Source organism: Ictalurus furcatus, chromosome 26, assembly GCF_023375685.1.
Source record: "Ictalurus furcatus strain D&B chromosome 26, Billie_1.0, whole genome shotgun sequence".
Classification (NCBI taxonomy): domain Eukaryota; kingdom Metazoa; phylum Chordata; class Actinopteri; order Siluriformes; family Ictaluridae; genus Ictalurus; species Ictalurus furcatus.
The window spans coordinates 17,718,706-17,731,308 of record NC_071280.1 but is presented as its reverse complement, the minus strand read 5'-3'; the positions used below and the strand labels follow the sequence as shown (position 1 = coordinate 17,731,308).

At 43.7% G+C, this 12,603-nt stretch overlaps 2 protein-coding genes across 7 annotated transcripts in view; one reads left to right on the top strand and one right to left on the bottom strand.

Moving 5' to 3' along the window:
• Positions 1-7,990, bottom strand: part of tsc2 (TSC complex subunit 2) — a 32,926-nt gene extending 24,936 nt beyond the window's left edge. The window contains exons 1-15 of one of the 5 annotated variants that reach the window (XM_053615258.1): positions 7,717-7,990; positions 6,020-6,175; positions 5,851-5,937; positions 5,115-5,225; positions 4,813-4,960; positions 3,894-4,011; positions 3,364-3,412; positions 3,122-3,247; positions 2,561-2,634; positions 2,261-2,387; positions 1,679-1,822; positions 1,383-1,520; positions 896-999; positions 425-506; positions 149-304 (exon numbers count right to left, since the gene is read on the bottom strand). In XM_053615258.1, the coding sequence (XP_053471233.1) occupies positions 149-304; positions 425-506; positions 896-999; positions 1,383-1,520; positions 1,679-1,822; positions 2,261-2,387; positions 2,561-2,634; positions 3,122-3,247; positions 3,364-3,412; positions 3,894-4,011; positions 4,813-4,960; positions 5,115-5,225; positions 5,851-5,937; positions 6,020-6,151 (1,596 nt within the window). In that variant the 5' untranslated portion in view covers positions 6,152-6,175; positions 7,717-7,990. Of the gene's footprint in view, positions 1-148; positions 305-424; positions 507-895; positions 1,000-1,382; positions 1,521-1,678; positions 1,823-2,260; positions 2,388-2,560; positions 2,635-3,121; positions 3,248-3,363; positions 3,413-3,893; positions 4,012-4,283; positions 4,783-4,812; positions 4,961-5,114; positions 5,226-5,850; positions 5,938-6,019; positions 6,176-7,716 lie in introns of those variants that run through there. The other 4 variants (XM_053615260.1, XM_053615255.1, XM_053615256.1 and 1 more) reach the window with 4 other exon arrangements.
• Positions 5,106-11,789, top strand: nthl1 (nth-like DNA glycosylase 1). 2 transcript variants are annotated; one of them, XM_053615264.1, is made up of 6 exons: positions 5,106-5,235; positions 9,178-9,422; positions 9,612-9,782; positions 10,023-10,182; positions 10,296-10,401; positions 11,053-11,789. In XM_053615264.1, exons 2-6 carry the CDS (start codon positions 9,348-9,350, stop codon positions 11,513-11,515), a joined length of 975 nt encoding a protein of 324 aa, XP_053471239.1. In that variant the 5' UTR covers positions 5,106-5,235; positions 9,178-9,347; the 3' UTR covers positions 11,516-11,789. The 2 variants fall into 2 exon arrangements, with proteins under 2 accessions (XP_053471239.1, XP_053471238.1); XM_053615263.1 differs by lacking the exon at positions 5,106-5,235 and adding an exon at positions 8,258-8,949 and having other exon boundaries at positions 11,053-11,787.
• Positions 11,790-12,603: the final 814 nt, after the last annotated feature.

Genomic DNA, 12,603 nt, shown 5'->3' with positions numbered 1-12,603 from the left:
CCGTGTGATCAGAATTATGAGACCTTTTGAATCCGTGACGAACACGACCTCTTCACTAACAGTTATGTGATGACTGCTGATGATTCAACAGAGTGAATTATAAGCGCCTGTGTGCGTGTAGGTGTGTACAAGAGAGAGAGAGAGGGACCTTCTCGATGATGTCGAGCAGGCTGTTGAAGTGGTGTGTGTTGCAGCCCTCAGCGAGATCCACCAGCAGCTGTGTGGCCTGTTTACGCACAGACAGGTCCCGGTCCTCGGCGATCTGCCCCAGCTGCGGCAGCACCACCACCTCGATCAGCTCCTCCTGAGTAGAGAGGAAGTGTTTGAAGAGTTCATTAACCCCGCATCAAAACGTCTCTTTATAATTCATGCAAAGATAAACAGCAGGACAGAGAAGGAAAAAGTTTTTTTTCTTCCCCAGAACCTCATAGAGCTGCCTGTTGGTGCTGAGGACGAACGAGAGGATGTGCAGCACTTTGATTCTGATCACGCTGCGTGTCTCATTCCTAACAAACACAGAGACAGACAGAGAGAGAGAGAGAGAGAGAGAGAGAGAGAGAGAGAGAGAGAGAGAGAGAGAGAGAGACAGACAGAGACTGAGACTTGGCGTATCCCAGGAGACATCATAATGTGTGTAAGACACAAAACTTGAGCGTTAGACACTGATCAGATTGCGCTTGGAACGATGAGTAGGTGTGGTCTAACATGCTAATAAGCAGGATTGATTGACAGCCCTGTCTGAGATTCCCACATCCTGCTACACCACTCAAGCAGGATTGTTCAACGCACCAAGCATCTGACTTACAGCATTAGCACAGTGGCTACGATGGATATAAAGGAGAGTTAGCTAGCTTGTTAACGGTCAAAAACAAAATTCTACATGTGGAGGTCAGACCTGAAGAATTTCTCCATGAGGCGATGGAGGCTCTGGATCCAGCCGTCTTTGGCAGGATGAATGGACTGGGCTCGGTACGAGATTAGAGTCAGCACTGACGCATCCTACAACACACACACACACACACACACACACACGCAATTAATAAAACACAGAAAGCGATTGAGTGAGCAACTAAATGACTGACGGTGATTGAGTGATCGAGTGAGAAACTGAGATTCTGAGCGACTGACAGCCACTGACTGAACGACTGACTCAAAAACTGGCTGAAAGACTGACCAACCAAATAACTGACAGACTTGACTGACTGAATAACTGACTTCCCGAGTAACTAAGCAACTGACCAAATAACTGACTGTGCCCGTGACTGTGCCCGTGACTGTGCCCGTGACTGTGCCCGTGACTGTGCCCGTGACTGTGCCCGTGACTGTGCCCGTGACTGTTTGATGAACCCATGAACTCGTCAGTGAGTGAGTGAGGTACTGACGGGTCGTTTTTCGGCGCATTTTTCCACCAGGCTGAAGAAATGCTCTGTGGATCCGTGGTAGTCGTTCTGCTCATACAGCTCTTCCACCGTACTCAACAACTCGAACACAATTGCCTTCAGCTCAGGACTGCCCACGCTCTACACACACACACACACACACACACACACACACACACACACACACACACACACACACAGAGAGTAGTTACTAAAATCAAATTATTAACTTAAAACAAAAGGAAAGTGCCATCTGTAACATATGGTCGTGTGTGTGCACGCGCACGTGTGTGCGTTACCTGTATCTGCAGCAGGAGTCTCTCTATGACGGCCAGCAGGATGTCCCAGGTGACCACCTGCAGTTCTTTGCCGTACTTCTTGATCAGCCGCGTGATTGACAGGACGATCTCGTAGGACACCACCTCGTTAGCGCAGTTCATAGCCTGGGGTCAGAGAGAGGTCAAAGGGCAGGTTCTAGGTACCACTACAAACCTGTATACGTACATGCCAAAAGGCAAATTTGCTTCGAACAAGACGTCTTAACAGTCATTATGTTTTGATTGTCATATAGTGGCCAAGGTAATTCCCATAATGCACTCTGAGTGCATGCCAGTTTTAATTACAGTGTACCGAAATTAAACGCGCGCGGTTCGCTACGTTATTAGCAAGCAGGCCATTAGCTAGCGCAGTGGGCTGTAATGTCTCCTTAGTTTAACATGATTAGCATTCTTTTAATAATAATAATAATAACTAGCATTCGACACACAAGCTGAACACTGGGAAATGTCTGGAGTCTTTACGAATGCACAGTTACCACATTACACTACTTCACATTTTACACACACACACACACACACACACACACACACACACACACACACCTTGTAGAATGAAGGCAGCACCAGCGTGGGTGTGTTTTTGAGAGCGGGGAGTCTATGAGCACCCCACAGCGCCATGCCGACGAAAAACACGGCACCTCGCAGCAGAGCGGCGTCCTCCATATACGCCCTAAAATAAATAAATAAATCAATCATGATCACTTCTAAAAATGTGAGAAAAGGTACACAAGCGTAAAAAACAGTACACAAGCGTAAAAGTACATCATCTTATTTATGCTACATCTTTCCAGTTTAATGAGCGCACACACACACACACACACACACACACACACACCCACCCACCTTTCCTCCATGATGCGACACATGGTGTAGATAGCACTGTGGCCCAGGTGAGTCCCCAACACCTTCCTCATCAGCTACACATGGAGAGACCATACGTTATCGTTTCTATAGTAACAGCTCACCCTCATGGACTCGTACATCGGACAATCCACATAAACGGATTTTAAAAAAACAAACACACGATTGTTTTGATCTGGTGAAGTTTTCTGTAAGGAGCCATTTTCTCAGCGTTTATGGAAGGAGTCTCCAGTGTCAGAAGACAAGCTGTGCTTTTTTTTTGCTTATTAACTTCAAGAGAGGGAAAGAAAAAAACAAAACAAGAGAAGCTGGTGAGGGAATGAGGGACTGATTAAAAAGTGTCGCTCTTTAATAAATAAATAAATAAATAAATAAATAAATAAATAAATAAATAATCGTCATCGTTGGCTGTGGTGCGAGAGGAATAAAACACGTCGGAGCGGTAACCCCACTTCATCACGTCATATACGGTTTATACTTTTATACGCCTAGAGCGTCAATCTGAAGCCCCGCCCACAAACACGACTTCCGATCGCCTCTCACCTTCCAGCAGGACTCGCAGAACTCCTTCACGTTAACTGTTCTGCACAGCGTGATGATGAAGACGGTTAGAGAGTTGGACGGCAAGCAGTTATAGCACACGACTGCATCCAGCACCTGTAGAGCTACCTGTGACACACACACACACACACGTCGTACAGAGGGATTCTAAGAGATAACCAAGTTCAGCGATCGAAAGCGAATCACAAGAAGACACTTTTTATAAGCATATACAGTAAATATACCTCGATATCTGTGGAGGATGTGGTTCGGTTACACAGCAAGCAGATCTTCCTGTAACACAAAACCCACAAAGTATTTATTCATCACTACACTACAACGCTCCTCTATGTCCTGATCGCAGTAACGCAACGGAGTCACCCCCCGACTGAACCTTTCCATGCTTCATAGCGTTACTTAATCGAGATTTTATATACACATGACACAGATCTACAATGAACTGCCTCAAGATTTTGAATCGGGGAGAAGAAGAATTGCATTCTGCAATAAATAATCATTAACAAATAAACAAAAGGTAGACGAGTGAAGTCACCCTCCATAGTACATGAATGAAACGCATATCCTTAATTCCAAAATGGCGGAACTCACAAAGCTGCTTTCGGTGTTATTTTAATGTCATGCTTCTTGCTAGGTGGTTGCTATGGTGTTAAAGGCGGTTGCTAGGGTATTCCAGGTGTTTGCTAGGCTGTTGGTATGGTATACCAGGTGGTTGCTAGGCTGTTGCTATGGTGTTAAAGCCGTGTGTGTCACTTACTGCACCATCTGTGAGACGTTCTGATCCAGGTAGCAGGAGTTGAACTTGACCAGGTTGACAAGCACATGCAAGAAATCAGCAGTCAAATCCGTGTCCATCCAGACCACCACGAAACGAGCTGAGGTGGACAGAACACACACACACACACACACACACACACACACACATCACTACTAAGAACAGATACAGTCATTACACAAAGAAAATATTTTGTTAATATACGCAATCATTTTATATGAAATCAAAAAAAGTACAGTGTGTGTTTGTAGATTCCTATTGGCTAGCGCGACACTGAGGAGCCGTCAGTGGTGTACATTAGCTTAGCATAAATACTTAGCCAGCTAACTGATTTGCTAAATAAGATAGCGTAAATGCTAGTTAGCATCATACCTAACGTCGGTCATTGGAACAATAGCCTGGCCGTTACCCACGATCACACTAGAAAAAAAATTATTAAACTTCTGAAAAGAAAAGAAAAAAAAAAAAAAAAAAAAAAAGCAATGCTTGTGCAGCGTAGCAAACTCCCCTTCCAGGGTGTTGCTAAGCAGTTGATATGGTATTCCAGGTGGTTGCTAGGGTGTTGCTAGACAGCTGCACTGTTGTTGAAGGTGGTTTCTAGGGTATTCCAGGTGTTTGCTAGGCAGTTGGTATGATATACCAGGTGGTTGCTAGGGTGTTGCTAGGTGGTTGCTATGGTGTTCCAGGTGATTGCTAGGGTGTTGTGTCATACAAGGGGGCCATACACTGTAAAAAATGAACATTTTATGAAAATCTGGTAGTTCGGTGTCGACATCTTGAAAACTGCGGGAGGAGATAGCGGACAAAAATTTGACTGAAAAATAATTAAAAGACTAAGAGGCATCTATTTTGTGGAGGGAAGATCACCACCATCACCTCCATCACTGTACCAGTGACCCACCTATCTCATCCTCCAGGTAGGTGACGTCTTTCCCGTTCTCCGTGAGGGCCTTGAACACCCCGAGCCTCTCAGGCAGGTCCTCGTTACACGGATGGTAGTCCCAAATGATCCTAAAGAAATACGCTCTCAGCGGACCCAGTCTTTCCCCCTACACACACACACACACACACACACACACACACACACAGTGTGTAGAAGCCCCATAACAAAGACTGTTATAAACAGAATCATTTGTTACATAATACAAAGTAGTAATACATTATGGCTGCTAACTACTGTGTGTGTGTGAGAGAGAGAGATACCTGTCCCTGTACTATAGCTCTGAGCAGCAGTAGCACAGCGTGTCGAGCTTCAGGTGGTTGTTCAGGCTGCATCATGTCCTCCACCGCCTTCCATAACGCCTCCACGGCATTCTAACACACAGTGGGTGCCAATATATATGAGCAAGTCTTACACACACATTTAGTAGTTTGTAAGCCAAATGCTAGCCATATAGCGAACAAGCACTACATCAGAAGATTTTTAACACATACTTTAGCCAGGTAGCTAACATCAGCCAGTTGCAGCTAAACTGATATTTTTAAACTTCAATGCTAACACTGACCACCTAGCATACACGCACCATCATGATAAGATTTCTGAGATTTTTAAACATATTCATAAATTCATAAACAGCTTCACTGCCAACACTAGCTAACAAGCTAGCTTGAGCTAACCTGACAGGATTTTTTTTTGTAGCTAGGCCTCCAAGCTAGCTTTAGCTAACCTGACAGGATTTTAAGCCATATTTATGCCAACCCTAACCAACCAGCTAACAAGATTTTTTTTTAAATCATATTCATACTTTTCATAGCTAACACTAGCCACCTGGCTAATACTAGCTATCCTGAAAGGATTTTGAGTGCCAGGTAGCTAATTGCTTAAAGGGTGTGTCTTTGAGGTCATATATGGGCACAAAAGACACACCCACCAGCCTGAGGACTAGCAGCCACACCCCCTTTTGACAACATGACCATCCATTCGGTATTGAAATCTCACCTCCTCAAACTTTTTGGACCTGGCGAGGTCACATACATGGTTGATGACCCGGATTCTGTTACTCAGCCCACACTCCGGAGCAAGCTCCTAAACCACACATACACATATTACAAAGCTTTCCTTCTCCCTCACAATAACCATTTCCCATAAAAATGAGAACTTCTCCGACCTTCAAGATGTCGTGAGTGATGATAAATTCGGACGGCTTGCTTTCGGTCTGTTTCGCAGATATACGAGGGGTCAGCCCAAACACCCCCTTCAGCTTGTCCTTCAGAGACTCCTTACTGGGCTGCTTATTCATGATCCCAGCACTCAGGTGGACTTACTGAGAGAGGACAAAAAAAAAAGAAAGAGAGAGAGAAACATGAAAAAAAACGGTGCATATTTCAACAAGCGAACCAGCTCTACTTCACATACAATCTCTGGTCACGATTTAGCCAGCTAGCTAAAAATCCTCCAATGTGCACGAACCTTCAAACGTTTTACTTTTTACCCAACTAGCTAGTAAGCGTTAATATAAGCTTACCTGACAGGACTTATAACACAAACACTATCCAGCTAGCTAGCTAGCATGAGCTGACATTAGCTAAAGGTACTTTGTAGTTATATTCATCAACGTTCACAATTCACACTAGCCAAATAGTTGACGTCGGTTAATCTGACAGGATTGTGTGGTTATAGTCATAACGTTTGATGCTAATGTTAGCCAATTAGATAACTGACAGTTTATCTGAGAGAATTTTTAAGTCACGTTCTTAAAATGTTCCAGAAGGTACTAACCTGACAGGATTTTAAGACATACATTACCCTTCGAGCTAATATTTGCTAACCTGACAGGAACTATTAAGACCTAGAACAGCCAGATAGCACTTCGTAATGCTAACCTGATAGGATTTCTTAGAGGAATTTGTAGGAATTAGAGGAATATTGTTCATAATTTTTTTACTACTAACATTACTCAACTAGCTAAAAGGAGCTAACCTGACAGGATTCCTCGGAGAATTTTACATTTAAATGTAAAAAAAAAGTTCATAAGTTTTATACAACACTATATTCTGAATATATAACACTACATTCTTGTACTTCCAGATAGATTCTAACTGCATTTCGTTATCTCTGTACTTGTACTCTGCATAATGACAATAAAGTTGAATCTAATCTAATCAATTTTACTTCTAACACTATCCAAATAGCTAATCCGACAGCTTGTGAAAGGATTTTGTAGTCAAGTTTATAGCCATGTTCAATTCTAACATACACTGCTGCCTTTAGGCCACGCCTCCTTCCTGGGTCTGATCCTGGCACGCAGTGACGCCAAACTATGTGCTGGGAAAGTAAATTATTTTGCATCGAAATGAAACCATGACTTTACAGCACTAAACAAATACAGTTACATATATCATTAATTGGCTGAGCGGTTTAATTATAATTAGTCCAAAAAAAATGTTTGTTTTTAAGGAAAGGAAGAAGGAGCCATGGGAGTGGGCGTGGTTTGTTCTTCTTAATCATGTACGTAGGCAATGCACCTCATCAGGTGTGCAAGTAGAGAAAGCGTAAATCACAGATAAAGACTATTATAGTTATAAAGATCTAATTACAGATGAGAGAGATTACAGTGTCTTTATATTGAGTTTGTCTGAAAATGATCACAAACTAAATGCTAAACTACATTAAATGCACCAGTGCAAAAGGTCTCAAATGATAAAAACGTCTTAAATATGCATGCTTTTTAAACACTTTTACTCATAACAACCCTCAAATCTCACTCTAAGACACGATTAGCTCATGAACACAGTGTCGAGTGTTGTAGGCATCAAATAAACAAACATGCACAAAAACAACCCAATAACACTGAACGATTCTCACCACACGGCTGTAAAATAAAGGAGGATGCTCATCAAGGTGTCTCGGGAACGCGGTGGACCTTTTATTTAAAGCAGCAAATCGCATAAATGTATGCATTTATGTGTTTAAAAGCGCGTTCAAACCAGCCCCTAAATAATCAGCAGATCAGCCCCTGCTCCAACCGGATGTCATGTTTAGAAAGAAATGCACTTCCGGTCACTACCCTGGTTTACTGCTGTTTAAATAAAAATACGTTTTATTTACTTTGAATCACTCAAAATTATGAAAAGGGGAAAAAACCACAAATTTACTATTAATATTGAAGACCCATCGAATGCGATTTGTTTTTCTACTGATTTATTTAAAATATATTTTGTTTGCATCAATTTTATTTTAATCACTTTTTTATTAAAAAACAAACAAACAAACAAACAAACTTCAGTGTTAGTGTTTTGTAATTTTTTGCTACTTCTTTTCGGCGCTAATATTCCATATCGCTTGTAAATTCTAAATAAAAAGAAATAATGATAATGAAAAAAAAAGACCTTCACTTCCGCCATTTTCACTTCCGCAAGTCGGTTTCCGTATTGGGAAATGTAGTTCTGAAACGTGTCGCTTTCCGGAAGTCAACAGACTCTAGATTTGCAGCGAGAAATTGAATTATGTAATTCGGATCTTCGCGATTTGCGTGGTTAATTTTACACGTTTTGCTCGGTTGCTAAGCAACGAACGTGCGGCATCTTCATGTGTTTATATTGTTGCTTTATAGTAATAATTTTACACAGCTCGGTAGTACAGGATATGTAGATGATACGCAGCCAATCCGGCAAACGGTTCTGATTGCTTTGTAAATAATAATATTAATTATTATTTATTTATTTTGACATGGCTGCTTGTTGCGTAGTCAGTAACTCGGCCACTTCCGGTCTAGTGGTCTGATGTTTTGGGCGGGTGCTTGTGTTTGCGCGCGCACACCTCAGACGCACCAATACTCGGGGAATAAAATAATAAAAACAATGAAAACGAGTTCGCGTTATTTCAGCAGTGAGAGAAAAGCCGTGTCAGATCTTTCACAAGCTGATACAGCGGCCAAAACTTTATTAAAAGGGAGAGAAACCCGCAGACTGAAATGCAGCAGAATGATGGAGGAAAGTTCTGCAGGGATTAAAGAAGAACCAGGAGAGGAATGTACCATTTCTAAAACAGAGAGGTCTCCACGTGGGCACTGTGGATTAGTAAAGTCAAACGTCACAGGTGGGCTGATGAGTAGGAATTAAAAATAAAGACATAAAGTTAGTTATTAAGAACAGAATGTAGTGATTTAAAGGCGAATTATTCACAAATGTGGAGTTTTTATTAACTTTTTTACGTCCACCTACTGACTGTACCACATCTGTTGCTTTGTACAACCTTACAGTACTTTGCACCACCATAAGAACACCGCTGACTTTTAATTTTTTTTTTTTATTCTCCTTAATTTAGCGGAACCTAAGGAAGATCCCGGGGATGGCCACGCCCCTTTAAGATCACCTCGCACCTTGAGGAGGGGCCACGTTAAAGTGGAGTACGAAGACAAGGCGGGACCCTGCGTCAAAACGAAAGATCGCTGGGAACCGCCCGATTGGAGGACGCAGCTGTCCTTCATCAGAGAGATGCGGAGTGGACGGGACGCTCCGGTGGACCAGATGGGGGCGGAGAAGTGCTACGACCCCCAGGCTCCACCCGAGGTGATCACGAACGAGTTGACCTCTCGCACTTATTGAAGCTGAACGTGAACCCAGATATCTCTGAGCCAGTACTTTTAGAGTGAAAACTGGAATGGACCTGATGCAACACGTTCTGGGGATCTGTATCTGCATCAACCTGTATCGCTCTCTCTCTCTCTCTCTCTCTCTCTCTCTCTCTCTCTCTTTCAGGTGATGCGTTATCAGGTGTTGGTCTCCCTGATGTTGTCCAGTCAGACGAAGGATCAGGTGACGGCTGCAGCCATGGAGCGGCTGCGTGCACACGACCTCAGTGTGACCTCCGTCCTCAAAATGGGCGAGGACAAATTGGGCGAACTGATCTACCCCGTGGGCTTCTGGAAGGTGAGGTGTTTTGTAAAGAAAAAAAAAATTTCAATTTTTTAAGTGAAATGCTGAATAATGTTTTGTAATGTAATGATTTCCTGTAAAAAAAAAAAATACAAAAAACCCCACAACCTTAGGAATTTCACATATCTATATATATATAATGTGTGTGTGTGTGTGTGTGTATATATATATAGATATATATGCATGTATTCGGTCTGTATTTGTAAATGTTTCTGACGTCTCACACACATACAGACGAAGGTGAAGTACCTGAAGCAGGCGACGGAGATGATCCAGCGTGAGTTTGGAGGTGACATCCCTGACACGCTGGAGGGTTTGGTGCGTCTCCCCGGGGTCGGCCCCAAGATGGCCCACCTGGCCATGGGCATCGCCTGGAAACGGGTCTCCGGCATCGGTGAGCAGGAAGCGGGGACGCTCGTGACTGGTGCCCCAGCACCCACTTTCTCGAGGCGGTAAAACTTATAACCGTTTTCATGAATGTGTTTGTCTGGGTGTGCATGCATTCAGGAGTGGACACGCACGTTCACCGGATCTCTAACAGGCTTGGATGGACTCGTGCCACCACCAAGAACCCAGAGGAGACCCGTCGAGCGCTGGAGGAGTGGCTTCCGAGGTGTGCGGAAATGAAAATAAGGCATTTAGTAACAATTTGCGCTTCCAGAGCATGGCGATATTCGTTCATTCACCTTCAGTAAGAGATTTAGAGGCGGGAATAAATCCTGGATGGGATGCCGGCACGTCTCAGATCACGGGCCATCACGGGCCGCCGCCGCCGCCGCCACCACCACACACACACACACACACACACACACACACACACACACACACACACACACACACACACACACACACACACACACACACACACTCATTCACACGCTCATTCACATGTAGAGCATGTTTTTAGGAAGCGAGAGGAAACCGGTGAACCCTGAGGGAAACCCGCATGGACACGGGAGATCACGTGAAACTCCGCCCAGACCATAACCCGAGCTTAGGATCGCAGCTCCCTGAAATTTCAGCTACATGAAATTCAGTTGTTTTGTTTTTTTAAACTGCAGAAATCAGACTGACAGCATGTAACATGTCGTCGTTTGAGAATTCAGGCTCATAATAACAAAAAAATTCTGGTTTTGTATTTTCCCTCTCGGTTCTGACGTCTCTTTTGTCGTTATTAACGCTACATTACGGCCTGGCAAAGTAATGCTGTCTTGTGAAATAAGGAAAATCTCTCTCTCTCGCTCTCTCTGTCCCTCTCCTGTAGAGATCTGTGGCGTGAGATAAACTGGCTGTTGGTGGGTTTCGGGCAGCAGGTCTGTTTACCCGTCTCACCTTTGTGCTCCGCCTGTCTGAACCAGCACACCTGTCCCTCCGCCCACACCGCCTCACCAGCCCGCAGGCCCAAACCTGGCTCTCCTCGATCTCCCAGGGAGCCTGCTATACCGCCAAAGATCCCCGAAATGAAACCGGAGGCGCCGACGCCACAGATCAAAGAGGAACCCGTCGCCGTTCCCCTGTCCGTGTCTCGTCCGCGACGGAAAAGGGAGAGGGACAGAGCGGACACGCGAGCCGAGGCGAAAGAGCCAAGAAACGACAGGAAACTCCGGGAAGAGCGAGGAAACGAATCGCAGGCATGTACGGGAAGGAGAAAGGAAGAGACGAGAGGCGGAGAGAAGAAGGCCGCGTGTCCTCGGCTCCAGAGAAGAACCGGAGAGCGCAAGCGCTGATGATAAACCGACGGCCATCGGGAATGAATCCGAGAGGACAGACTTCATCTCGGAATTTTTCGGAACTCGTTACTGAACGAGGCATTTCAGAAAACTGAAGCTTTTCTCATATGTTTTTAAAAAAAAAACACTTTTATTAAAAAAAACTGATTAAAAGTAATACGGTAGCATTGATTTTATGTTGTACACACACGCGCATATATAAAAGTATTTTCAGAGATGTTCTTCAGTGAAAATGATATGCAGAATCCTGTAATTATATATTTATAGTGATTTCTCATCAATAATTTTCGAGATTTGATCAGAACCTTGCGATGCAGTCTGGATATGAATTGATGCGTCCTTGGTGCTGTACAGTTTTCCCATCATTCTAGACACACCTATGATTTCTGGTTTCTTTTATCTCAAACGTGTCTGAAGACACGCTTCTCAGAGCGGGATCCGTGAATCACAGGAAGCAGAGAGTGCTTGATTTTTCTAATTGTGTTATGATGGTGGAAATTGCACACAACCCACCATTATCCATGTTACTGCTCCTAGGAATATCAACTGGAATCTAATGACCAATTTAATAAGAAGAAGAATAATAATATATGTATATATACTAATATATAATAATATTACATATATATACACAACCTTCTTCTGTGCTCCAGACTCAATCTGGTAGCCATTTCTCACACACACACACACAAAAAAATACTGTAATGACAAATGTCTCTATATTAAAGGACCTCCCTGTATCTGTAAACTTTTGAGTGAAGGTGTAGCCAACGCACACATGAAGAAGTTTCACTAGAGGGCGGTAGAACTACAATATGAAAGTTCAATCAACACTCTTACACCGATCGGACATAACGTTAAAACCACCTGCCTGATATCGGGTCGGTCCTCCTCCACTTGTGCCACCAAAACAGCGCTGACCCGTCGAGGCCTGGACTCCACGAGACCTCTGAAGGTGTGCTGTTGTATCTGGCACCAAGACGTTAACAGCAGATCCTTTAAGTCCTGTACGTTGCGAGATCGGGCCTCCGTGGATCGGACTTGTTTGTCCAGAACGTCCCACAGACGCTCGATCGGATTGAGAT

Coding starts and splice junctions, on each gene's coding strand:
- nthl1 (XM_053615263.1), top strand. CDS start 8,634: ATGTTTTGGGCGGGTGCTTGTGTTTGCGCGCGCACACCTCAGACGCAC. Junction 9,783..10,022: donor ACCCCGTGGGCTTCTGGAAG/GTGAGGTGTTTT, acceptor ACACACATACAG/ACGAAGGTGAAGTACCTGAA. Junction 10,183..10,295: donor GAAACGGGTCTCCGGCATCG/GTGAGCAGGAAG, acceptor GCATGCATTCAG/GAGTGGACACGCACGTTCAC.